The sequence below is a fragment of the Rhinichthys klamathensis genome, unplaced genomic scaffold (genome assembly GCF_029890125.1).
Source record: "Rhinichthys klamathensis goyatoka isolate OS25496 unplaced genomic scaffold, OSU_Roscu_1.1 h1tg000011l_1, whole genome shotgun sequence".
Taxonomy (NCBI): Eukaryota; Metazoa; Chordata; class Actinopteri; order Cypriniformes; family Leuciscidae; genus Rhinichthys; species Rhinichthys klamathensis.
In genome coordinates this window covers 3,663,993-3,691,854 of record NW_026606564.1, presented here as the reverse complement: position 1 = coordinate 3,691,854, position 27,862 = coordinate 3,663,993, and the positions used below count along the sequence as shown (strand labels likewise).

Genomic DNA, 27,862 nt, shown 5'->3' with positions numbered 1-27,862 from the left:
AAACTAAAGTGTTACCATAATTCATACACTCAAGACTGTGCAGTGATTATTTTTTACATTTCATTATTCAATTTCTGTATTATTTCTTACATGCTATGTTAAATTGATGTTAAATGAAAAACAAAATGTAAAGCACTGTTAATTGAATTTGTTTCTTTCTTATATTGTATTTGTTATATATACAGGTGAAACTCGAACAATTAGAATATCGTGCAAAAGTTCATTTATTTCAGTAATTCAACTTAAAAGGTGAAACTAATAAATTATATAGAATCATTACATGCAAAGTGAGATATTTCAAGCCTTTATTTGTTATAATGTTGATGATTATGGCTAACATCTATGAAAACCTTTTCACAATATTCTAATTTTGAATTTGGGGTTTTCATAAGCTGTAAGCCATAATCATAAACATTATAACAAATAAAGGCTTGAAATATCTCACTTTGCATGTAATTATTCTATATAATATATTAGTTTCACCTTTTAAGTTGAATTACTGAAATAAATTAACTTTTGCATGATATTCTGAGTTTCACCTGTATATATATATATATATATATACAGTATCTAACAAAAGTGAGTACACCCTTCACATTTCAGCAACCATTTTAGTATATCTTCTCAAGGGACAATGCTATAGAAAGGAAACTTGGATATATTTTAGAGTGGTCAGTGTGCTGCTTGTATAGCGGTATATATTTACTGTCCTCTGAAAATAACTCAACACAGCCAAGGGCGTAGATTTGGTTTGAACATTGGGGGGGTTGAAGTTTGGGTATGCCTCCTGATATTGTGATCATGGTATAAATAATAGGGGGGTTGTAATGCATAGATTTAAATATTGGGGGGGTTATACCCCCCCCATCCCCCCCACAAATTACGCCCTTGAACACAGCCATTATTGTCAAAATAGCTGGCAACAAAAGTGAACATGTCAAAACTGTGTCCAAAGTGTCAATATTTTGTGTGAGCACCATTGTTATCTAGCATTGCCTTAATCCTCCTGGCCATGGAGTTCACCAGAGCTGCACAGGTTGTGGCTGGGACCCTCTTCCACTCCTCTATAATGACATCATGGAGCTGCCGTATGTTAGACACATGACGCTACTCCACCTTCCGCTTGAGGATCACCACAGGTTAGGGCTGGGTACCGAGTTCGGTACTTTTTAGGTACCGACCGAATTGCCTCGATACTACCGAGTATCGAAACATGTCTTGTTTTTCGGTACCACATTTCGGTACCTAAGTGGTTAATCTCGTCAATGTCAGTGAAACAATAAGCATGCAGCATGATTGGCTGTGGCGGAAAAACACTAGTTTACGCGGCTGCCCAGAGACGCGGCTCGTCGCACATGATGCTGCAGTGTGTGTGTGTGTGTAAGCGTGCGTCCCAACCCAGATAGATAGAAAATATGTGGAAATGATCCAAAGTGTACCTATGTCATGTGCCAGACTCGATGCCAGATGCACGCGATGCAATATTTTCGACAAGATCATTGCTGTCAAGACCGGCAACACGGTAAATCTAGGCACTGAAGCGCACAAAATACACTTGAGAGTAATGGTGTTCACATCGAACGCGAATAGAGCGTCAAATACGCGTCTATCGCGTCTAGTTCGACGCTTGAATCTTCAGCTCGAGTTCAAATTTTTCAACTTGCGCGGAAGACGTTTGCGGCAAACGCGTCGCCCAATTCGCGTCATTCGCGACGCCCGGCGCGAATGATGCGTCTATTCGCGTCTTTGCATTGACTATGTATGTAATCTACTCGCACAAATAATTAAATTCGCGTTCGGTGTGAACACACCATTAGTAAACACTTGTTCATTAATAAATAATTAAAATATCTCCTTGCTATTGTTTCCACATCCATAATCATTAGGCTACTTTTGCCAGGGCTTTGCTGCAAGCTTCACGTGCAGGTATATATCCCGCCCCCCAGTAGCCTATATTTAATTTAATTCACATTTATTTGTATAGCATTTTTCACAATACATATCGTTTCAAAGCAGCTTTACAGAAAATGCATGTCTAAATTACAATTTAGATTGATCTGTTATCAGAGGTGACAGTGTAATGCATTTCAATTAATTTTCATTCAGTTTCATCGTTAATTAATGCATTAAGTTAAAGCAGAAACAATGAGCTCATTGAAGTAAAGAATACATGTTGTTAAATGATTAGGAAACATAGAAAACTTTAGCATTGGTGCTTTTTTACATACTCAAAATATGAGTGTAAAAAAGTCAACAAACTGAAAAAAAAAATTAGGTAATGTTATATTGTTAAACCTGGTTACATAAAATTGGTATCGAAAAAAGTATCGTTCAGGAACCGGTATCGAAGTCAAGGTATCGGTATCGGTATCGGTACCGAACATTTTGTTACGATACCCAGCCCTACCACAGGTGCTCAATAGGGTTCAGTTTGGGGTCGTTATCATGCCGTTCGGCCCAGTTTATGAAGGGAGGGCATCATTCAGAGGCTTCCTTCTGGGACGACGGCCATGCAAAGCGACTTGTTGCAGTGTGCGGCGTGTGGTCTGAGCACTGACAAGCTGACCTTCCGCTTCTGCGACCTCTAAAGCAATGCTGGCACGATCATGCGTCTGTTTTTCGAAGCCAGCTTCTGCACCTGACGCACAGCACGAGGACTCAACTTTGATTGACCCTTGTGAGGCCTGTTACGAGTGGAAGCCGTCTTGGAAAACCTCTGTATGACCCTGGCCTGTACTGAAACTCAGTTTTTTATATGATCTTTGTGGAGAGCAACAATTCTAATTCTCAAAACCTTAGGCAGTGCTAGATAACAATGGTGCTCACACAAAATATTGACACTTTGGACACAGTTTTGACATGTTCACTTAGGGTGTACTCCCTTTTTAGTTGCCAGCTATTTCGACAATAATGGCTGTATGTTGAGTTATTTTCAGAGGACAGTAAATATATACCGCTATACAAGCAGCACACTGACCACTCTAAAATATATACAAGTTTCATTTCTATAGCATTGTCCCTTGAGAAGATATACTAAAATGGTTGCTGAAATGTGAAGGGTGTACTCACTTTCGTTAGATACTGTATGTTGTATATATATGTATATATATATATATATATATATATATATATATATATATATATATATATATATAAAATTTGCATCTTTGTTCTTATTTTTAATAACAAAGCTAAAATACCAAATAGAACTATATTGTGATTATTAATATAGTAACCAGGGCTTGACATTAACTTTTTGAGGCACTTGTCCTTTGGACAAGTAAATTTATGTTTCTCTTGTCCATGCACAAAAGTCACTTGTCCGGGTAAAGATTTATAATTTTATCTAGGGCTGCACGATTTGGGGAAAATGTCATATTGCGATTATTGAGTTCAATATTGCGGTTGTGATATGCGATTGCGATATAATAAACAAATGGTTTCATGAGTCAACTTGTTTGGTTCTAAACCAAATGCACACACAGATTAGTGATAATTCTGAAATTAGCAATAACAACTAAATGATTGATAACACCTATAATGATCAATAAGCCATTGATGTATGGATAAAAATTAACTGTCTAACAGGTAGGACACATACAGAAATTGAATAAAGTTATCAAACAGTCTGGGCTGCATAAATTATCAATTATATATAGACTACTACTTATTGAAGCTACACAAGTTCTTTAGTCAAGAGCAGTGAGTAATTTTCTCTGTTCCCTTTGTTCTTTCAGTAACTTTACTGACAGAACGCTTTATTGGTAGCTGGCCCTTTAAGAGCAGCCGCTGTGGACAGAGACGCGGATATCACACGCGCCTCATTCTCTCACGAGTCACAACTCTCAAGACTGTTCTTATGTTATGAAGATACTCGACAAATGACATTTTGGCTTAATTGTGTGTTGTTGATGTTCGTTCAAGCGCGAAAGAGAACTTCTGGCGCGCGGTCTGTGCATGCGCATTATACTGGCGCGCGTCTTTCTGTGAGTCACATTCAGGACATTAACAGGCAGCGCGAAAAAATGTGTTCGTTTCAAATCGGTAAAATTAAATCTGTAAAATAGACGTAACGAGTGGCACATAACGTGAAGTAACATGGCATTTTATTTTGTTTGAAATTTAACTTGTCCGGTCGGACAACAAATTTTCTCTTCTACTTGTCCAACAAAAAATCCACTTGTCCCGGACAAGCCTTAATGTCGAGCCCTGGTAACTATTATTAAAAGATTGAGGTCCATGGTGATGCATTTTATAATCGAATCGTTACACTCCGAATAGTAATCGAATCGAAGTGAGGATTCACACCTTTATTTCTGCCTAGTGTTTTTATAATCTTCCCAACCTGGCAACCATGTCTACGCACTCTCCACTGAAAAAAAGTGCTAATGATCTGAAAACACTGACAAATATTTTGGAGTTTAGTAGGGTCGAAATCGAAAATCGGACACTTAAAGTCAGGAATCGGATATTTGTTATGAAATAAAAATTACGATTCCGCTTATCGATTCCTGTGTTTAAACCATTCAAGTGCAAGAAGACGCAAAAGAGAACTCAATTCAGCACTTGCGCACTGTTTTCTGCACACAGAGAGCTCATATAGTGCACGAATACTGAATTGAGTTCGCTTTCGCGTCTTCTTGGGCTTGAACGGACAAATACGCACAAAATGAAGTCAACATTTCCTCGTAAACAGTCTGTTATGTCTTAAGTGAACGTAACCGCTTGAGAAAGAAAACACATGTGCGTCAGTATATTGGATTCGTCCATTAGGTCTTAAAGTGACAGCAGCCTAATAAACCTGTTGCCTTCTGTGTCATTAATGTCAATCAAAGTACAAAAGAAAACGAAAAACTGCTTATTTTACATTTGATTTTAATTTCTGAACTTTGTTTGTGCTATAGCTAATTTGCTTATTTGTTCTTCTTGTATTAAGGACTGTATACTTTTCTTTAAAAATATATATTAGTTAATCTAGTTTATTATTTAGATGTTTTGTAAAAAGACAGAATATGTTTGATATCTAAATGTTTGCTCAAATGAAAGTGTCTTACAGCCAGACTGTGTTTCTTCACAAGGCCATTTGCCTTTGTGGTGGCTAAATAAAAGGACTGCAGTGCAGTCTTTTTGTTGTTTTAACAGAAAAACGGTAACATGATTTGGAATGACTGGAATTAATAAAAGGAATTTCACGGTTTTAGCTTTTGAGAGAAGCTTCTTAAGGTTTATGATAAATATAATAAATCAAGAGCATGAAATCACGTTCTCTGAAATGTAAAAAGAAATGTGTAAAATGAGAACAATTGTGATTAATAAACAAAATTTTATCAAAATAATCCTAATTTATCAGTTTACCCATTATCGTTTTTTTCTTTCTTATGAGTCACAAAATAAATCCCGAAGAACGTTGAGGTCCACACAACATTGGACAGCGTTGTATGTTTTGCAGAAGAACGTCATACAGGTTTGGAATGACATGAGCGTGAGTAAATGACAGAATTGGTTATCCAGTTTTGCTTAGAAAATGATCATATTGAGGAAGTAAAATGGAACACGAACGCCATTTCATGATGACTTTAAAAGATTCAGATGGTAAAAATTACCTGGCTTTAATGTGATGTGTCCATTTTTATTTATAGCAATCTTGGAGTTATCAATTGGCCCCGGTGGATCTGAAAGACACAAGACCATCCATCATCGGAAGCACACCGAATATCCCAACCAAAAGCTAAAATGAAGTTCTTCAAGAACTCCTTATTGATCAATAACCACAAAACATGATGCTAATATTCAATTTCAAACTTTCAGATACTTTAGAAGTCTCGGCAGCAGGGATGAGAAATTACTTACCAATGTCCTTGCCTTTGACAAAGCCTTCCCATTCCCGGAACCACTGCATGCTGATACAGTATATCACCACAGGAGACTCCTCCTCCTGAAACGCCTTATTGAGCTACAAGGACAGAAGAGAGGAGGAAAGAGAAGAAAGCACATGAGACCATGAGATGTAGAAAGAAAGAATCCATTACCTGAGCGTTTCTTCATGGAATATCTTCCCACCCCAATGTTGTTTATACAATAACAGGATAAACTAAGACCGAAGCTCTGTTCCAAATCCTAGTAAGCTACCTTGCGGCCTATGGCTTACATAAGCCACTGCTTTCTATAGCGCCGCTCACACACAAAGCATGTTTGTATTCCACTCCACTGCTTTTCTATGTCCTTTCTATGTGAACATGCACTAGACCATGGGTTCTCAACTCTGGCCATCAAAGTCCACTTTCCTGCAGAGTTACGTTCTAACCTTGATCAAACTCATCTGCCTTTCTCTTTATAGTGATCCTGAAGACCTTGATTTTGTTCAGATGAATTTGAGAAGGGTTGGAGCTAAACTATTCAGAGTTGAGAACCCTTTGACCATTGTGCTCACGTCTCAAACAGATGGATCTAAGGGTGTGATGATTCAAATGTTTTCTCGATGCATTGTTTACAAATTCTGCCGATGTGTATGACAAATGAATCAATGATCAAAATTATCAGCCCTAATCGGCTTATCGTATCAGATGTAATTTTAATATTGGTGCATCCCTGCATAAAATTCCACATTATCGCTCCTTTGGCCTCCTTTGTTTGCCCTTAATTTGAGCCAAGCTGAGTGTCTCTGGCTGAAATCAAGTACTTTTGTGCTCATGCATAAATAATGACTACAATTTTGGAGAAGAAGGGTGGGGGTCGACTTGCTGATCTCAGTCTGAGAGGGTGGTGTGGAGGTCGTGATGGTGAGTGTGTGCACAGATAACAGTCCAGACGTTAGATTAGCTGAAAAGACCAGACACTCTTCACTCTGGATGTCCCTTAAAGGGATAGTTCACCCAAAAAAGAAAATTCTGTCATCATTTACTCACTCTCGAGTTGTTCCAAACCTGTATGAATTTCTTTGTTGTGCTGAACACAAAGGCAGATATTTTGTAGAATGTTTGTAACCAAACGGTTGTGGAGCAGTCAATGGTGCCCCACAACTGTTTGGTTACCCATATTCTTTCAAATATATTATTTTTTGTTCAGCACAAAAAAGAAATGTATACAGGTTTGTAACAACTTGAGGGTGAGAATATGATGACTAGAGTTCTCTAAAAGTACCAACTTCGGTACCAAGTCGTTACTGAAATTAAAAAATGTAATAATATCAGCATTTCCCTCTAGCACTTTGAGCGCTGTTGAAGTCTGATTGGCTAGTGTGTTGACGCGCTCAACATATATGTCTCTGATTGGCCAGTGTGTTGACGCGCTCAACATATGTCTGTGATTGGCCATTGTGTTCACGCGCTCAACATATATGTCTCTGATTGGCCATTGTGTTGACGAGCTCAATATATGTCTCTGATTGGCCATTGTGTTGACGAGCTCAATATATGTCTGTGATTGGCTACAATGATCAACAATGACATCTTTGACACTCTTCACCAAACGCTTACACAGATACACACGGGAGCATTTAAAAGCAGGCGTCTATCATCAGATCCCTAATATATCCGCTGAAAGACAACACTTTCAAGCGCTCCCGTGTGTATGTGTAAGCGCTCGATGAAGAGTTTTCAAAGTCAACATGTTTTTGAAGCGTCGATCATTGTAGCCAATCATTGAGCTTGTCAACACAATGGCCAATCAGAGACATACATGTAGAGCGCGTGAACACAATGGCCAATGAGAGACATATATGTAGAATGCGTGATCACAATGGCCAATCACAGACATATGTTGAGCGCGTGAACACAACGGCCAATTAGAGACATATGTTGAGCGCGTGAACACAATGACCAAACACAGACATATGTTGAGCGCGTGAACACAATGGCCGATCACAGACATATGTTGAGCGCGTGAACACAATGGCCGATCACAGACATATGTTGAGCGCGTGAACACAATGACCAAACACAGACATATGTTGAGCGCGTGAACACAATGGCCGATCACAGACATATGTTGAGCGCGTGAACACAATGGCCGATCACAGACATATGTTGAGCGCGTGAACACAATGACCAAACACAGACATATGTTGAGCGCGTGAACACAATGGCCAATCACAGACATATGTTGAGCGCGTGAACACAATGGCCAATCACAGACATATGTTGAGCGCGTGAACACAATGGCCAATCACAGACATATGTTGAGCGCGTGAACACAATGGCCAATCACAGACATATGTTGAGCGCGTGAACACAATGGCCGATCACAGACATATGTTGAGCGCGTGAACACAATGACCAAACACAGACATATGTTGAGCGCGTGAACACAATGGCCAATCACAGACATATGTTGAGCGCGTGAACACAATGGCCAATCACAGACATATGTTGAGCGCGTGAACACAATGGCCAATCACAGACATATGTTGAGCGCGTGAACACAATGGCCAATCACAGACATATGTTGAGCGCGTGAACACAATGGCCAATCACAGACATATGTTGAGCGTGTGAACACAATGGCCAATCACAGACATATGTTGAGCGCGTGAACACAATGGCCAATCACAGACATATGTTGAGCGCGTGAACACAATGGCCAATCACAGACATATGTTGAGCGCGTGAACACAATGGCCAATCACAGACATATGTTGAGCGCGTGAACACAATGGCCAATCAGAGGTGTTTAAGAATCCGTTCAACAGCGCTCAAAATGCAAGAGGGAAATGCTGGTATCAAATGTGTATCATCACATTTTTTTAAATTTCAGTGCCGACTTGGTACAGAAGTCGGTACTCTTGACAACTCTAATGATGACAGAGTTAAAAATTGTGGGTGTACTATCCCTTTAAATCTACTTTGACACTGAGGCTCCTACCCGAACAAACATGTCCAGCTCATTCTTGCGGCGTTTCTCCAGCTTCTCGATCTCGGTCTGGCAGGTGTGGCAGACATACAAGTGATTGACAGCGGGGCCGCCTCCGTACCTAAACAACAGCATGCCGACAATTAGCATTTAATAAGAACTTAAACTTCCGCATGAAGTCAGGAAAAGAACAGTGACAAACACTTACCTGCTATACAGATGATCCCATACACTTTGGGGAAGCATCATAACAAGATCATCAATGGATGTGGCTTTATTTGGCGGAATACCTGTTGGAGAAGAAGAAAAACATGATTTTTAACCACCAAATAATTTGTTTTTCTACTCATACGACCAAAAAAACTCTCCTCTAAAAGTCAACACGAAACTGCATTCATGAAGATTTATGAATAATTAATATCCTCTATTAGATATTTTCCTTTAAATTAATTTGAATCAGTTCAAACGAATCAGATCAAGGGGAGGAAAGGACCTTTGAAGTGCTTTCTAAAGAGATTCACATCTGAGCTCATACTGCACTCTCAAGTTTAGTAGAGTAAAAAGGAGAGGAACAGAGGAAAAACAAACATAATCAGTGAAAAGGATGTGGCGGCAGTTGACCTCGAAAATGTTGGCAAGATCTGCAATTATATCTGGTGGTGTGGAGTCATATCTGTGGTATATAAATACTTTACAATGGGAAAAGTAGGAAAGGCCCAGATCTTTAAGGGGTCAAGGCAGTGATTTTTTTTAATGACTTTAATATGCTCCTTGAGGTTCACTTATAATGTTAACAAAGTTTTTTTTTTTTTTTTTTTTTTTTTACAAAATATGTGTGTGTGCCATATGTTCTTACTTGTAAATCACAATCAGAGTATACAAATATTAGCCGCTAAGCGACTGAATGTCAGTGGGTGGTGCAATGATGTATAACTATTTGTCGATGTCTTGCTCTGGAGGCAGGCATATGCAAATGTATTTGCATGTGTGACTTCAAAGATCCCACAATATAAAAACGAGCCGTTTTAGGAACTTGATTAAATAAATGCTTGGCTTATAATGAGGACGTCTGAAGCTCTGAAACTTGCAGGATGTTTTTAATGGTACAAAGACCACTTATATGTCAAAAGATTGAGGCAAATTTTGATTTCTCATGTTATGACCCCTTTAACAAGAGTGGTCCTCACCTCCGTGGGCACACAGGAAGTCATGGTTGGAGATGGGTCCTGGCTCAGCGAAGGTTTTGAACTTGTTCAGCCACTGGCGGGAGATGTAGAACTGCAGGAGGCTTGGCTCCATCATGTTGAGCAGACTGGTCACCTTCCGCCTCTCTTTCTGAGACTCGTCATTACTCTTCCTGTTACACACACACAAAGGACATCAGCGCCATTTAGTGACTGCCAACACATGCTTTACCACAGCACAGAGATTTACAGTCAAACTCAAGGCCGTTTTTCCTGCATAACACAACCTTGAGCTTTTCTGCCTAAAAGATAGCTGAATCTTAAAATATTGTTTGTTCATTTAAAATACTCAATAAACTGATATTTAACAAAATACTAAGCAGAGTCAAATTTGTTCATAGTTTTAACACACTCCATTTAGTATGTAATAAAAAAAATACATTCTCAAAAAAAAAAAAAAAAAAAGATTATCAGCTACTTTGCCTGTATACACTCACTCACTCACTCACTCACTCACTCACTCACTCACTCACTCACTCACTCACTCACTCACTCACTCACTCACTCACTCACTCACTCACTCACTCACTCACTCACTCACTCACTCACTCACTCACTCACTCACTCACTCACTCACTCACTCACTCACTCACTCACTCACTCACTCACTCACTCTATGTAATATGTTCTTACTTGTAAAAGAGCACATATGCCTCTGCGTTTTGAACACAGGACTCAGACACCTCAGTAACACTCTGGTCATCAAACTCGTACCACTGCTGGTTCAGTTCATTTCGACAATAGGCAATATAGTGGCCACCTTGAACAAAACAAAAAGCACATTAAAAAACATCAGTCCTGTCAGCACAGGCGTAGCCTGGAGATTAGCTCACATGATCTGACACACTTAATTGTGGCGCTCATGTATGCAATGCTAGTTTGGTGACATTTCCTGATCCCATTGTCCCTGCTTTGTCTCACCGTTTCCTCTTTTTCTGGGTGAAAGCGTGTCTTCCGAGTGGCGCACAGCGATAAGATTCGTGTGATGTTAAGATTCTGGGTTTGATTCCTGCCTAGTACAACTTTATAAAAGTGTGTGTAATGTTGTGTGACTTCGATTCCTTTATCATCTGGTTAAGTATTGTACTAATCTTTCTTCCTACTAAATTTGAAATGTTTTTTTTTTTTTCAATCTGTGTTCATTCTAATCTGAATCTCTGTTCATTTTGAGTTCATTCACACCTGTACTTCTGAACCTATCTGTCCTTCATGTACTGCATATTCTATTTCTGCTCTTCTGGCTCTGCACTGCTTTTGCTGCCCATTATCACTGCTTACAGCTATATTTTTTCTCTATTATTGAATCAACACCATGGCTGGCCTGGAATACACTACACAACTCTTATAATCTGAACAGATTTAAAAACACTTAGGGACAGATTTACTAACAGCTTGCGCCAGAGCAAACCCTATTTTGGCATAAAAAAAAACTACTGTCAGGATTTACTAAAGTGACAAATTAGCGTTGTAAAGGCGCGGACAGGATTATTTTTTGCTGCTGACCTTATTCCATATGCATTTGTAGGAGTTTCCCTTTCAGATGCATTCAACTTATAGGAGGAGAGTATTTAAATGATTTGCGTTAGATTGCGTTTTCGTCATAATGGAAATGATCTGCTATGTCTGTTTTTTAATTTGCTCGTCGTCAGTAGATTACATGCAGAACTTCCACTCCCATCAGGGCTTTTTAGAATTGCACTCTCACGCTAATTTACCCTGTTAGTAAATCTGGCCTCTAGCATCATACACTTGCCGACTTTGTAAATGATTACAGAGAAAAACTGGGCATCCTACACTAAACGAGTAGTTCCGAACACAACAAACTCACATTTAAAGCAGCACTAAGTAGGAATTCCGTTTTTGTCAAACAGCGACCCCTAGAGTCGCTGTGGAGTACTTGTACTGTCGTGAATAGCACTCACGCAGAGATGGCTCGCACTCACGGCCGGATCCCCTCCCCCTGTACACCGGTACCTGTTCAGTAGGATGGACGCTGTAACGAGTGGAAATAAGGTATGGCCCCTTTAAGATCAGCGCGCGCCCTGTTTAACTGTCGGCAGTCTGTATTGTATGTGCGCCTCGAATACCACATGTATACGGCACCGGGTTATTTCTGTTTGATGGTCATTTTATCAGAATTTTATCAGATCTGTTTTTTTTGCCGTAAAGCAATTCGTTACCTCGCGAGACCTGATATCACACGATACTTCAACACTGGGCGGCCCGCCGGCCCAAAGTTGCAAGGGTGGTTTTGCGGCTCACAGGCACCAGGGGGGTGCGAGACGACCACCATTCAACACGAAATCAGTAATATAAACATTACAATGACTCCAAAGCTGTTCGGTTAAGGTAAAAAAGTTACTTAGTTCACCTTTAAACAGGTGCCTCATTGCTAGGAGATACATGACAAATGAAACCAAATGTGTCAAACATGTTTGAAATCCTCCAACTGGACAGATTCATAGTCTGAAGTAAAAAAAAATGGGAGTTTGTGCAAAAGTTTCTGTAAAATCTGTCAAATTTGCCCAAAATCTGAATACTGGCTCAGTCTTCTGGCAACTAGCGTTGACTCATCCAGACGGCAACTCAGAGCAAAAATCTAGGCACAAATAGTGTAGTGTATTCCAGGTTTAAATGACACCAGTGATCAAAAAGAGACTCTACTTTCACCACCTGACATCACTTAAACATCTCTTCTAGTAAAGTTGAGTGCTTGTTTCCACCACGGGGAAAACCTTTTTTTTATTCTGAATTTTTGCAATTACGAATATACACTCACCTAAAGGATTATTAGGAACACCTGTTCAATTTCTCATTAATGCAATTATCCAATCACCCAATCACATGGCAGTTGCTTCAATGCATTTAGGGGTGTGGTCCTGGTCAAGACAATCTCCTGAACTCCAAACTGAATGTCAGAATGGGAAAGAAAGGTGATTTAAGCAATTTTGAGCGTGGCATGGTTGTTGGTGCCAGACGGGCCGGTCTGAGTATTTCACAATCTGCTCAGTTACTGGGATTTTCACGCACAACCATTTCTAGGGTTTACAAAGAATGGTGTGAAAAGGGAAAAACATCCAGTATGCGGCAGTCCTGTGGGCGAAAATGCCTTGTTGATGCTAGAGGTCAGAGGAGAATGGGCCGACTGATTCAAGCTGATAGAAGAGCAACTTTGACCGAAATAACCACTCGTTACAACCGAGGTATGCAGCAAAGCATTTGTAAAGCCACAACACGTTAAACCTTGAGGCGGATGGGCTACAACAGCAGAAGACCCCACCAGGTACCACTCATCTCCACTACAAATAGGAAAAAGAGGCTACAATTTGCAAGAGCTCACCAAAATTGGATAGTTGAAGACTGGAAAAATGTTGCCTGGTCTGATGAGTCTCGATTTCTGTTGAGACATTCAGATGGTAGAGTCAGAATTTGGCGTAAACAGAATGAGAACATGGATCCATCATGCCTTGTTACCACTGTGCAGGTTGGTGGTGGTGGTGTAATGGTGTGGGTGATGTTTTCTTGGCACACTTTAGGCCCCTTAGTGCCAATTGTGCATCGTTTAAATGCCACGGCCTACCTGAGCTTTGTTTCTGACCATGTCCATCCCTTTATGGCCACCATGTACCCATCCTCTGATGGCTACTTCCAGCAGGATAATGCACCATGTCACAAAGCTCGAATCATTTCAAATTGGTTTCTTGAACATGACAATGAGTTCACTGTACTAAAATGGCCCCCACAGTCACCAGATCTCAACCCAATAGAGCATCTTTGGGATGTGGTGGAACGGGAGCTTCATGCCCTGGATGTGCATCCCACAAATCTCCATCAACTGCATAATGCTATTCTATCAATATGGGCCAACATTTCTAAAGAATGCTTTCAGCACCTTGTTGAATCAATGCCACGTAGAATTAAGGCAGTTCTGAAGGCGAAAGGGGGTCAAACACAGTATTAGTATGGTGTTCCTAATAATCCTTTAGGTGAGTGTAAATACCACAAGACATTTTCCTCAATATTCTAAACTCAATCTAAACTCATTATTGCAAGAAAAAAAAGTCAGAACTTGTGAATTGTGAGTTTACATCTAAAAATCTGTTTTATTTTCTAAGAATTGTCGCAATTACCTTTTTTAATAATTTTTTTTTTCTTCCATGGTGGAAACAAGCTTCCATAATTTATAAATAATAATAATAATAATATGAATATGAATACTACATTTATAACTGCTCTTAATGACAATAATACTTTTATGACCATCTCCCTCATTGAAAAGCTTGGACTTACTGCTGGCAGTGCCGTGGTGACAGATGACTGACAGCAGGTCGTAGGTGGTGGTCTGGTCAGAGCTGTCCTTGGCCAGGAAGGGCTGCATCTCGAGGCCTTCCAAAGGGAAGGACACGTGAGTGCCGATTTTGGTGGAGAACATAAGTTCATGTCTGAAGCGCTTGAGGTGAATGCACAAAATCTGTTGGGGAGACGGTAAAGAGAATTTGAACAAAGCAGGAAAGTCTGCTGTCAGTTTCCTACAATAAAACAAAAAGAGCTAGAATGTGCCATGCCTGTTCATATAAAAATATAACTACCTGGGCAATTTTTTACAGTAGTGTTGTAGTCGAGACCAGCTAAACTGAGACCGAGTCAAGACCAAGACCAGTGTGTGTTGAGATCAAGACAAGACCAAGACTTTGAGGGGGTTGAGACCAAGACAAAACCCAGACCAAGGCAGGGCGAGACTAGGTCAAGACCAAGACCGGACCAGCACTCCTCAAAATCTGAAAGATCCATATCTACTGCCTGAGAAATGTAGAAGCACTCTTGCTGATATTGCTTAATTAACATGTTATAATATAAAAAAAAACAAGCGCTCGTTCAGGTACTTTTTTGCAATCATATCTTGGATTTTTGTGGGCATTCGTATTAATTTTGGTGACATTTTTGACACAATCCCCCGTTAATTTCTGACCAGGCACAACAGTAAGAAATCAAATTACGGTAGAAATAAGTTATTAATTGCATTTGAAGCAGGACGTGTTACATCCAACCATGCAAATTATGTTAACAAATAAATCAGACAATGTAATGGCAATTTGTGATATCCTCGCAGTTGTGGTCTTGACCGGTCTTGAAATAACATCCCGTCTCGAGTACTACAACACTATTTTACAGCAAGACTGTTTAGTACTTTTTGAGAAGTTCAGGGTTTCCATCAGCAAACTGCTTTGGCCATTTAACAGATGCACTGAACAATCATCAGATCTAATGACTCCCATATGATGTCTGCGCTTGCCATTACAGATCCCTGAGCATATTTACCAGATGGCAGCAGATATTGTGGGTTAAAGGCATCCTTAGACTCTCTCCAAATATAAATCCACCGGATGTAGGAAACCAGACCTTATTACTCATTAAATTACTATTATTTCTCAAGGGTCCAGGTTTTGTGCTCATTTCAGGCAGCCTTGATACAAGGCCAAGACATAGTGGACCTAATTTGTGGTGCGTTTATCATTGTGGAGTTTTTATTTTTTCAAACTCTGGAATTAAAGGGATAGTTCACCCAAAAATGAAATTTCTGTCATTAATTACTCACCCTCATGTCGTTCCAAACCCGTAAGACCTTCGTTCATCTTCGGAACACAAATTAAGATATGTTTGATGAAATACTTACTACGTGGAAAATAATTGTTAAATAAAATCTTTATTTTTGTTTGTTTTCTGCGCACAAAAAGTATTCTCGTCGCTTCATAACATTAAGGTTGAACCACTGTAGTCACATGGACTATTTTAACGATGTCTTTACTACCTTTCTGGGCCTTGAAATTTGCAATGATGTTGCTGCCTATGGCTGGTTCAGAAACTTCACGGATTTCATCAAAAATATCTTAATTTGTGTTCCGAAAATGAACGAAGGTCTTGCGGGTTTGGAACGACATTAGGGTGAGTAATTAATGACAGAAATTTCATTTTTGGGTGAACTAACCCTTTAAACAATGTGATGCCTGAACCTGTATAATAACCAAAATAGCTTATATGATCGCTTACCTCTGGCAAACTCTGAACTTTGCAGAATTTGACCCCATTCCGTAACCTGAAACAACCAAAGGAATCAACATTAACACTTTAATTTCTGCAACCACCTCATTCAATTTAATCAACAAGTTCATACTCACTTCTTGCATTTTTCACAGCTGTACATGTTGTCTCCTGAAAAAAACAAAAACAAACAGACACCCAGCCAGTGAGAATTAAATATAAATATAAACAGTTCTATAAAGTGAAAGATTTCCATATTTATCTACTTTTTTTTTTATGTCAGACTCAAAACAGTACTATCAGCTATTGGTTAGTTTGGGTGACTTAAAGCTTTGAGAAATGTCAAACCTTTTAGTTCATCCCTGGCAAAAAAGGCAGCCAGACAGTCCTGCAGCGTGACCACAGGCCCCCAGAACCAACTAAAATCAATAAGCAGAAATAAACAATCAGGGACAATTATTCAAAACCAACACCTTAAGTCTTTTTCCTTGGTCTACAATGTTATACATGCTTATATACAGGGAACTAAAATGAACACTCGCCAAGCGCCAAATAAAAGTAAAAATCGGTGTTGGTGAGTCAATCACCAGTTGGCTGATAATATTTTTAGGAATTTTAATAGGCTTGCTGCTACTAGTTGGTGCTCTGCCACAAAACTGTTCCATCACTTGCCCACCGCCCCCCAACGTCGATTTGATTTCTTATAGTAATAAAAATTATTTAGTTCAGTTAGAGAGCAGTGCCCGGTTGCATAAAGCACCTTAAGTTTTTCCCTTAAGTATGATACTTAAGGGGCGATTTACCCTTACCTAAGAGAACAACTTAAGGGTGTTGCATATAATCTCTTAAACGGTTCTCTTAGGTAAGGGAAACATTTAAGTGTTTCACGACAGCGATCCTGGATTCACGTTATAAAAGTCTGTTGTTGCCATAGATACGCAAAACACTAACATGTCGGAATATCACGTGTCAGTCCAGTGACGCTATCACGCAACACCGCGTTAGCTCCGAACGTGGCGGCAGTTTGTGTTGTTCACCGTCTCATGCTTTGGCATTTGTTTAGGTTTTGTGAATGCACTTCTGGCTCTGTGTCTCGAAATACAGCTGAGTATATTTCCATAGCATACCTGTTTTCTTCTGTCATGATTCCTTTTAAAACACAGAATCAGCTCGTTCTCCTGTGAATTTTTTGTCGGCCACACACTCTCCGTGCGCGCACTGACTTAACGTTGTGATAGTTTACATGCGAGTCGCGTGTAATGACAGACAGACGGCCGTCTAGTTTGATAGCGATGTCAAATATTGCGTGTCGATCAAATCGGTATTCTTGCAACAATTTTTCATGGCTAAATTGGTCCAAAGGGTTCTCCCTATTCCCTATGATCTTCAGCTGGTTTCATAAATTCAGCCATGTCGTCTTATTTTTGTCCGCGTTACTCTTAAGGTTACGATTTCCAAACCTTAAGTTATACTTAGGGAAATTACCGTTAAGGGGTTTTATGCAACACTTAACGATTACTTAAGTGAAAAAACAGCATTTAAGGGAAATTCTAAGTGTTTATGACGTTTCACTTAAAAAAACCGTTAAGTAACACTTAAGGGTATTTTTCTGCAACACCCTTAGGTTTAAGGGAAACATAAGGGCGACTTTAAGGGCAAAATTACACTTAAGGTGCTTTATGCAACCGGGCACTGACACTACAATTAAAAACTGAACACGTCTGCTCAATGCAGCGTGAGCCGAACAAGAGTCACAGCACGGATCAGCAGCAGGACTCAGATTTTGCCTCACTCTTGACTGACAAGACTATGGCGGAAGATTTGGTTTCAAAGCGAAATGTAAAAGTGCCTATTTAAGCGAGTTTGTCATTGTAGTGTTTTGTAGTTGTGTTTTTCATTAAGAATAATAATGAACTCAACATTCAAGCAACTGCTGCGCCGGAATTGGCGCTAATTCGAAAGTGGTGCGTGTCCGCTGGTGCGGAGCAGAGCAAGCGTTTTCAGTTCATTCCTGTGGAAGTTGAGCTTCCATAGGAATTAACTGGAAATACTCGCTCTGTACCGGTGGACATGCACCACAAGCGATTTAAAAGCGAGGTAAAAAAAAAAAAAAAAAAGGAAAAACTCCACCGTCCCCCTTAAGGTGATACCAGTATTACAGCTGTTGTCACACATTGATTAACCGGTAGGAAAATTTCCTCACCGTCACATCCCTCAAATCTAACGATGCAAAATTGGGAGAACATGAACAATTTAAGCCGTGCCAATTTAAATATTCAAACTCAAGACGACGCGAAAGGGACCTCAATTCGTCACTCGAGCGATGTGTGGTACTGCAATACTGAATTGAGCAGCCTTTCACGTCTTCTTGTGCTTGAACAGACATATTCAAACAAAATTACGTCAAAATGCCCGCCTTGGCAAGTTCTGCTTAAATGGGTCAAAAAAACACTAAAAAACACCCCGTCGAGAAAATCAAGTTTTTAATTTTGTTGTGTGTGTGTGTAAATTGCTTTAAGACAAACCATGTGTAAATTCATCAGCCAAAACTATTTCTGAGTATTTTCTCCTTAAAACGGCAGTTTACCAAAGACAGTCTCAAAAACGTGGTTTGAAACCGCCCCTGTTCTCTACATCACAAGCATGTAACCAATCCCGTCAACCTGCGGATGCTGGTTGTTAGAAGGCAGCCGTCTAACTCTGAGATGGAGAACGGGAATATGGTTTGTGTAACATAAGCAACACATTATTAGTTGTTTGATAACCTAGTCAAACCAAAAGCTAATCATATCAATTACCGTAGTGTCGAAATTCTGAATGGATTGTATATAGCCTAGAAAGCACGCAAAAATGGCTCCCTTTATAATCACTAAAAGCTTTCACTAATTGCAGTTCGCGATCTCACAAGTTCAAAATTATAATCAATGAAGTTGCCTACATTGAACAATGAATCTCTTATTTTACATCATGTCCGCACTTTGTTAATGAGAGGATTCGTGAGCGTGCAGAACTCAAGCACCCTCGTAGAACCGGGCCAGCCTGTATAATTTTCTTTTCCTAAGAATCAGTTTCTGGTTCAAACATACCTCTTGATATATTCCATGACGAAAGAAATCCAGCCTTGAGGGGCGTAGGCTTCCCCACAGGAACCAGCCTTGACAAGAGCCGTCTGGTGGGAGGACGAGTGCAGCTTGGCAAGGTCCTCTTTCCCTGGGATGGGCAGAGAGATGTCCTGGAAGTTCTCCAAAGTCACCGATACCTGAGAAAGGAAGGACAAGTAACAGAGGAGCCGGATTTAAAATGCTAATCTGTAACTGCAAATACTGCCAGGAACAATAACAGAGACATTAAAACAACGGTGATGAAAATAGCTCTATTGAAACAAAAATATCATCATGTCAAGCTTTGTACAATTTACTCTATTATCACTGATTATTTTTCATATGCAAGGGATGTTGATTTAATAAACAACATTATAAACAAAATATTTATTTAACGTAAAATTACTTGTATCTGCGCAGACAATTAAGTGAATACTTAAAAAGGTTTAAAAAAAATTTATATGATCAAACCATTTCCACATTATCATCAAATTTTTTTTTATTTTTTTTATTTTTTAAATATTTTAAAATGTAATGTATTCCTGTGATGGTAAAGCTGAACTTTCAGCATCATTACTGAAAGTCTTCATGTCACATGATCCTTCAGAAATCATTCTAATATGATGAGTGATTTGCCGCTCAATAAACATTTATTATTATTATTAATGTCGAAAACAGTTTTGTTGCTTGATATTTTTGTGGAAACTGTAATGCGTTTTTTTTTTCCAGGATTCTTTGCTGAATAGAAAGTTCAAAAGAGCAGGATTTATTTGTAAAATTAAATTGATAAAAAAAAATGATAGCAAAGGCATTTATAACACATCTTTGCTGGATAATTGTTTTTTTTAAATAAATAAATAAATAAATAAATACACACATGCAGATATACAGTGAGGAAAATAAGTATTTGAACACCCTGCTATTTTGCAAATTCTCCCACTTAGAAATCATGGAGGGGTCTGAAATTGTCATAGGTCCATGTCCACTGTGAGAGACATAATATAAAAAAAAATATCCAGAAATCACAATATATGATTTTTTAACTACGGTATTTATTTGTATGATACAGCTGCAAATAATTATTTGAACACCTGTCTATCAGCTAATTCTGACCCTCAAAGACCTGTTAGTCTGCCTTGAAAATGTCCACCTCCACTCCATTTATTATTCTAAATTAGATGCGCCTGTTTGAGGTCGTTAGCTGCATAAAGACACCTGTCCACCCCATACAATCAGTAAGAATCCAACTACTAACATGGCCAAGACCAAAGAGCTGTCCAAAGACACTAGACCAAAGAGCTGTCCAAAGACACTAGAGACAAAATTGTACACCTCCACAAGGCTGGAAAGGGCTACGGGGAAATTGCCAAGCAGCTTGGTGAAAAAAGGTCCACTGTTGGAGCAATCATTAGAAAATGGAAGAAGCTAAACATGACTGTCAATCTCTCTCGGACTGGGGCTCCATGCAAGATCTCACCTCGTGGGGTCTCAGTGATTCTAAGAAAGGTGAGAAATCAGCCCAGAACTACACGGGAGGAGCTGGTCAATGACCTGAAAAGAGCTGGGACCGCCGTTTCCAAGGTTACTGTTGGTAATACACTAAGACGTCATGGTTTGAAATCATGCATGGCACGGAAGGTTCCCCTGCTTAAACCAGCACATGTCAAGGCCCGTCTTGAGTTTGCCAATGACCATTTGGATGATCCAGAGGAGTCATGGGAGAAAGTCATGTGGTCAGATGAGACCAAAATAGAACTTTTTGGTCATAATTCCACTCGCCGTGTTTGGAGGAAGAAGAATGATGAGTACCATCCCAAGAACACCATCCCTACTGTGAAGCATTGGGGTGGTAGCATCATGCTTTGGGGGTGTTTTTCTGCACATGGGACAGGGCGACCAGCCTGTATTAAGGAGAGGATGACCGGGGCCATGTATTGCGAGATTTTGGGGAAGAACCTCCTTCCCTCAGTTAGAGCATTGAAGATGGGTCGAGGCTGGGTCTTCCAACATGACAATTACCCGAAGCACACAGCCAGGATAACCAAGGAGTGGCTCTGTAAGAAGCATATCAAGGTTCTGGCGTGGCCTAGCCAGTCTCCAGACCTAAACCCAATAGAGAATCTTTGGAGGGAGCTCAAACTCCGTGTTTCTCAGCGACAGCCCAGAAACCTGACTGATCTAGAGAAGATCTGTGTGGAGGAGTGGGCCAAAATCCCTCCTGCAGTGTGTGCAAACCTGGTGAAAAACTACAGGAAACGTTTGACCTCTGTAATTGCAAACAAAGGCTACTGTACCAAATATTAACATTGAAGTTGGGGGATTCATGTTGATATAATTTGTTCTCGTGTGCAGCAAAGACTGTATTTTTTACGTAGACTCAGACTTTATGGAGTGGACCAGAAAATTATGTGGTTGTTTTATCAGGCAGTTATAGAGAGCATAGTCAGATATGGCATTACAGTTTGGTTTGGTAACCTTACAGTTCAGGTAAAGTCGAAGCTTGCACGTTTGGTTAGAATAGCGATGAAGACCATTGGGAGAAAAGAATTTTTGTCTCTTGAGTCATTATATGAACAATCGGTCCTGAGAGAAGCACATAAAATCGTGGTTGATCCATTGCATGTTCTGTACACTGAGTATGAATTGTAACCTTCTGGAAGACGATACAGATTTCCGATGTGTAGATATAACCGTTTTAAGAAGTCTTTTATCCCTTTTTCAATTAAATTGTTAAATGATGAATGATGTGTATATATGTGTATGTATATGTATGTTTGTGTTTAGGAATTGTTATTTATTATAATACTAGTGATTTTAATGTATGCATTTCAATGTTTCAATGTCAATGTAAACACCTTGAGTCCAACACAAATTTCCCCTTTGGGGACAATAAAGTGTATTTCATTTCATTTCATTTCATTTTCTCAGGTGTTCAAATACTTATTTGCAGCTGTATCATACAAATAAATAGTTAAAAAATCATACATTGTGATTTCTGGATATTTTTTCTTTAGATTATGTCTCTCACAGTGGACATGCACCTACGATGACAATTTCAGACCCCTCCATGATTTCCAAGTGGGAGAACTTGCAAATACTTATTTTCCTCACTGTATATACACATGGCATTTTAGTCAAGAGAAATTATGACAAACAAAACTGTAAAAATGAACACAGATCATCAATGGCTCAATGAACACAACATCAAATCAACGACTTAATACTCATTTGATGTGTAAAAGGTTGCTTAAGAAAGTTTTGCTTTAAGAATAAATTGCTTTCATGTTACACCACATTTTTAGGGTTTTCTGACAATGAACAACCCGTAGCTTATATCTGTTTATTAACCTATCAACCTTTGACCTTGGTTTTTCTAGTGTCACACTAATAACAACGTCATACTAAATTAAAGTCTAGCAGCTAATCTGCAGGAACTCCATATATCAGTCAATCACAAGTACGTTGTCCTCTGTTATTTTTAAAATGCTTTTCTCTGCTAACTGAAGAATCAAATGCTTGTGTTCACTTTGTCAAAGCGAGGTTGTTTGGGTGAAAAACACACAAGTCACTCACCCGGTCGCAGGTCAGACACTGAACTGAGCTGACAATGGTGCCGTCGAACACTTCAGAGATGATGCTGCGATATTTCCTCTGCCGCTTGCTCTTAGGTGGGTTGAACGAGGGTACTGTCAACATGACATACCACAACCATTTAGGATCAATGTCAAATCTGTTTCAGTTCAGGTTATGGAAATAAGCAAACAACAATAAAAAAGTAGGGCTGTCAAATGATTAATCACGATTAATCACATCCAAAATAAAAGTTTTTTTTACATAATATATGTGGGTGGATTGTGTATAATTATTTTGTATATATATATAAATACACACACATGCATGTATATTTAAGAAAAAAATATAATTTATATATAAAATATTTATATTTATATATAATATAAATTATATATAAATCTATATACAGTATACACATGAAAATATTTCTTAAATATATACAAGCATGTGTGTGTATTTATATTTATAAAATAATTATACACGATGCACCCACATATATTATGTAAAAAAAACTTTTATTTTGGATGTGATTAATCACGATTAATCATTTGACAGCCCTATAAAAAAGTAATACATTTAAATAACTAGTATATAAAACTAGTTCATTCCCGAAGTGATTTCGCCTGAAATTCTGGTACCTTTCTTGTGAGTTGAGCTCAGGTTTGTCCACATGGATTTGGGGGGACTGCAGGACAGTCTAGATGTGATTCCATCATTTCCACAGGGACTCTGCGGCCTGACGCTACTGCTGACATGGGTTTCAGGGTTTGAATCTGAACAAAGAGGAAACACAGAATTTAGTCAAGAAAAGCAAGCAAAACATTCACAGACCTTCATTTATTCCAAGTAAGGCCCTGATATCCATCCGTCCAAATTAAAGAACGAAATTCCAAAATTCCTCATTCATCAAGGTTGGACGCAAGTAAAATCATAAAAACACTGGAGTGCCGACATATCCCCATCGCTGAGATCAGATGCTTTCAAAATGTTCGTAAACAGTCTAGCATTGGGCAGCTATTTCAAACTTTTTTACCTCACTTTTCAGTGAGTTTACCAGGGATATCAGACTGACATGTTAGTATAATTAACTTGATTTCATTAACGTCCTTACGTTCACCTGAAGTTCGGCCCTGAGCTTTAATGGCTCCTTGGCTGCTGATAATCGGCCTAGACTCGGTGGTCGTGTCCACGTCTTTATCCAGGTCACAATGGGAACCGGCACGGTACAAGTTGTTGATGAGATTTTTCTCTTTCTGCCAATCCCGGTTGTTTTGGTTCTGCTCTGGCATCAGCATCTCCGCTTCGTTGATGTCTTCTGGGACTCTGGGGCCTTCGCTTTCGGCACGATCGCTGCTGCCGCACGACTCGCAGGACTGGAAGTCGTCGGATTGGCTGTGGTTGTCCTCGTCGGGACTGTCATCCATGGCCAAAGCTTGGTTTGGGTCCTCGGGTTCAGGAATGAGCTCCTTGAGCTCCTCGTGGAGTTGGTCCATCAGACAACGCAGGAACTCCTGAGAGTCCTTAGGATGGAGAGAGATTTTAGTGTTTTACAAAATAAGAACAAACAAAGAATGTTTAAACTCTATGCTAAGGCCCGTTCACGCCAAGGAATAGAACTATAATGATAACAACAAGACTACAAAGTTGTAATAATCGTTCTAATTCAGTAAGAATAGGGAAGTTCACTCCACAGCTATAACGATAACAACACAGAGGTACAATATCATTAAATTCACTTTCAGAATGCTTTTTTTTTTCAGCTGATGAATTGATGAATGATAAAAATATTGACAACGTCGCTCATAATAAACAGCACGTTATAATGCTTTGGTGTGGACGCTTAAATAATTATCGTTATCTTTATAGTTATTGTTCTTGGTGTTAACCGGCCTTTAAAGGTGCACTCGGTAATTTTTTGTTTATGTTGCGCTGCCCAATATAACAGTATATTGGACTTGCACTGCCATCTAGTGGACTGGATGAAGCATCACATAAAATCAAAGATTTCCAGTTCCTGAAACACATTATTTTAAGTAGCCCTGCACATGATATGTGGAAGAAAACTAGTTATCGTCGCCACAAATTAAGAACTCCCCGTTTATTAAATTGTGCCGGCATTTTTTATTAATTTGCTCCCAAGTTTCAGTTAAATCCATGTTTAAATTTAGTTAAATTCTGGCCGAATTTACTTAATTCGTCTTAATATTCCCCTTAATATTATATATCAAAATATAACAAACAACAAACAAAAAGTGCTTTCAGTAGCCTATAGATTATCTGAACGTTTTCCATTCAAGAACTGAGTGATTTTTCTTCATCTTTACTGTTGTTTTTTACTATGACATCATAGACTGCAGAAGATCTATTAAGCTGCATTCACGCACGCATCTCTTTTGAAATAAAAGAAGTAATCCGGTGTGTCCTGTCTGTTTAATCCCTTAAGACATAACTGACTGTGTTTACGTTAATTTTGCACAAGTACATTAAACCACTACACGGAGTCGCACAGCCGCATGCGCGAGCAGTCTCACAAACAAAGCGCGCGTCAGCATTTGAAATTGAAAGCAGCCTTCTGTTAGTGAGGTTCATATTTTAAATATAAAAGTCCACTGCATTCCAAACCACATAAATGATGACTTCGTAGAGCAATTGTAAGGAAAATACAGATGGGCGAGACTGCACACTTCAAGTGTAACATCAAAGAAAGCGCGCGTCTCTCACAGCGTATCCTGTGCAATGAAGCCTGTGAATGTCCGTGTTATTCGCTTCAACCTTTCCGAACTTTATGAAAGATTATTTTACGGAAGGTTCGAGTGGTGTATGTGTGTGAGGAATTGGAAGCAAGCAGAATACAGGTGTTTCTAAAGCAAACTCAACGTCATCGCACATCTGGTTAAAAACTAAGCTCAGAATCGATTCTGGAATTCTCAGAATCGATCCAGAATCGTTGGAGAGAGAATCGCGATGCATCGATGGATCGATTTTTTCTCCCACCCCTAGTACAATTACATCACTGATCGTTCCTATTGTGTGGGTTAGACCCTACTCTCAAGGTTAGACCCTACTCTAATTTAGCAGGGCTTGACATTAACTTTTTGAGGCACTTGTCCTTCGGACAAGTAAATTTATGTTTCTCTTGTCCATGCACAAAAGTCACTTGTCCGGGTAAAGATTTATAATTTTATCTAGGGCTGCACGATTTGGGGAAAATGTCATATTGCGATTATTGAGTTCAATGTTGCGGTTGTGATATGCGATTGCGATATAATAAACAAATGGTTTCATGAGTCAACTTGTTTGGTTCTAAACCAAATGCACACACAGATTAGTGATAATTCTGAAATTAGCAATAACAACTAAATGATTGATAACACCTATAATGATCAATAAGCCATTGATGTCTGGATAAAAATTAACTGTCTAACAGGTAGGACATATACAGAAGTTGAATAAAGTTATCAAACAGTCTGGGCTGCATAAATTATAAATTATATATAGACTACTACTTATTGAAGCTACACAAGTTCTTTAGTCAAGAGCAGTGAGTAATTTTCTCTGTTCCCTTTGTTCTTTCAGTAACTTTACTGACAGAACGCTTTATTGGTAGCTGGCCCTTTAAGAGCAGCCGCTGTGGACAGAGACGCGGATATCACACGCGCCTCATTCTCTCACGAGTCACAACTCTCAAGACTGTTCTTATGTTATGAAGATACTCGACAAATGACATTTTGGCTTAATTGTGTGTGTTGTTGATGTTCGTTCAAGCGCGAAAGAGAACTTCTGGCGCGCGGTCTGTGCATGCGCATTATACTGGCGCGCGTCTTTCTGTGAGTCACATTCAGGACATTCACAGGCAGCGCGAAAAAATGTGTTCGTTTCAAATCGGTCAAATTAAATCTGTAAAATAGACGTAACGAGTGGCACATAACGTGAAGTAACATGGCATTTTATTTTGTTTGAAATTTAACTAATTTTCTCTTCTACTTGTCCTACAAAAAATCCACTTGTCCCGGACAAGCGGACAAGCCTTAATGTCGAGCCCTGTTTAGACCCCCAAAAGGCGTTCCTAGAACTCAATTTTTTCCCAGTACCTGCGGTGCGCCAAAAAGTGGGTACATTAGTTATAGTAACTATGAAAACGTTCCTCTGGTGCGAAAGCATGTATTCATAGTCAACCATTAATTATTCTGCAAGTCTGTCCAATAGCAGGAGGTGATTGAGAAAAAATGAGCAGATATATCTGCCAGTACTGATATCTCGGCCAGCAAATGACAGAATTTACATTTTTGGGTAAACTATCTCTTCAATTACATTTGTCTTGAAGACCTGTCCATTAAATTTGACGGTTAAGTCCTGACGTGTGCCCTGACCTGACAGTCACGCACACATTTACAGGTATTATAAAAAGAATGCAAAATTCATGAAGCATCACTTTTATAAACCAGAGATTAGCCAGAGACCCGCAGAGACCCCATCACCATAGGAACAGCTGAAGCTTATTAGAACATTAGTCATTACTGGCTCATCCACATGGCAACAAGCCCAACTGGCATTCTAACATCCTGATATTAAGAATCCTGGTATGCAAACAAGTTTCTAACAACAGAACACAGCAAATTAGACCAGAAGGCCATCGCTGTATAATGTCAATGCAGTACAAGGACAAAGGGTTTCCTGGCTGTATGATGATGTCAACCAATGCCCATTTCCCTTCATACTTAGTAGAGGGGTTGACTTTAAAACAAGGAATTCATTGACTGAATGCCCCCTCTACAGGAGTCCACAGACTATCTGAGTCTCTGAAAAGCCTGTGATGGCCCATTCATGTCAACACTAATTCTCCAAACGGCCTTCCTCTCCAGCCAGGCGTGACAATGGATGTAAGCCACAGTTTGGAGGTGATCAAACATATAGAGAGACTCTGAATCAGTTTGTGCTCCATATAAGAGAACAACATCTCTCATATGCAAGACTAAAACAGGGTCTTTACTGTTTAAATGCAGCTGGAGGACAAAGTATGGCAAGAAAAAGGATGAAAAAAAAACAGAACGAAGTGAA

At 39.3% G+C, this 27,862-nt stretch overlaps 1 protein-coding gene across 2 annotated transcripts in view; it reads right to left on the bottom strand.

Annotated features, from left to right (window-relative positions):
- The window catches only part of usp33 (ubiquitin specific peptidase 33), a 57,571-nt gene that overhangs the window by 1,498 nt on the left and 28,211 nt on the right, over positions 1 to 27,862 (bottom strand). The window contains exons 10-23 of one of the 2 annotated variants that reach the window (XM_056264162.1): positions 23,916 to 24,324; positions 23,443 to 23,577; positions 22,805 to 22,917; positions 19,217 to 19,389; positions 16,479 to 16,549; positions 16,268 to 16,301; positions 16,140 to 16,185; positions 14,382 to 14,562; positions 10,725 to 10,851; positions 10,035 to 10,204; positions 9,056 to 9,137; positions 8,860 to 8,968; positions 5,851 to 5,953; positions 5,604 to 5,672 (exon numbers count right to left, since the gene is read on the bottom strand). In XM_056264162.1, coding sequence (XP_056120137.1) covers positions 5,604 to 5,672; positions 5,851 to 5,953; positions 8,860 to 8,968; positions 9,056 to 9,137; positions 10,035 to 10,204; positions 10,725 to 10,851; positions 14,382 to 14,562; positions 16,140 to 16,185; positions 16,268 to 16,301; positions 16,479 to 16,549; positions 19,217 to 19,389; positions 22,805 to 22,917; positions 23,443 to 23,577; positions 23,916 to 24,324 — 1,822 coding nt within the window. The remainder of the gene's footprint in view (positions 1 to 5,603; positions 5,673 to 5,850; positions 5,954 to 8,859; positions 8,969 to 9,055; positions 9,138 to 10,034; positions 10,205 to 10,724; positions 10,852 to 14,381; positions 14,563 to 16,139; positions 16,186 to 16,267; positions 16,302 to 16,478; positions 16,550 to 19,216; positions 19,390 to 22,804; positions 22,918 to 23,442; positions 23,578 to 23,915; positions 24,325 to 27,862) is intronic. The other variant, XM_056264169.1, reaches the window with a different exon arrangement.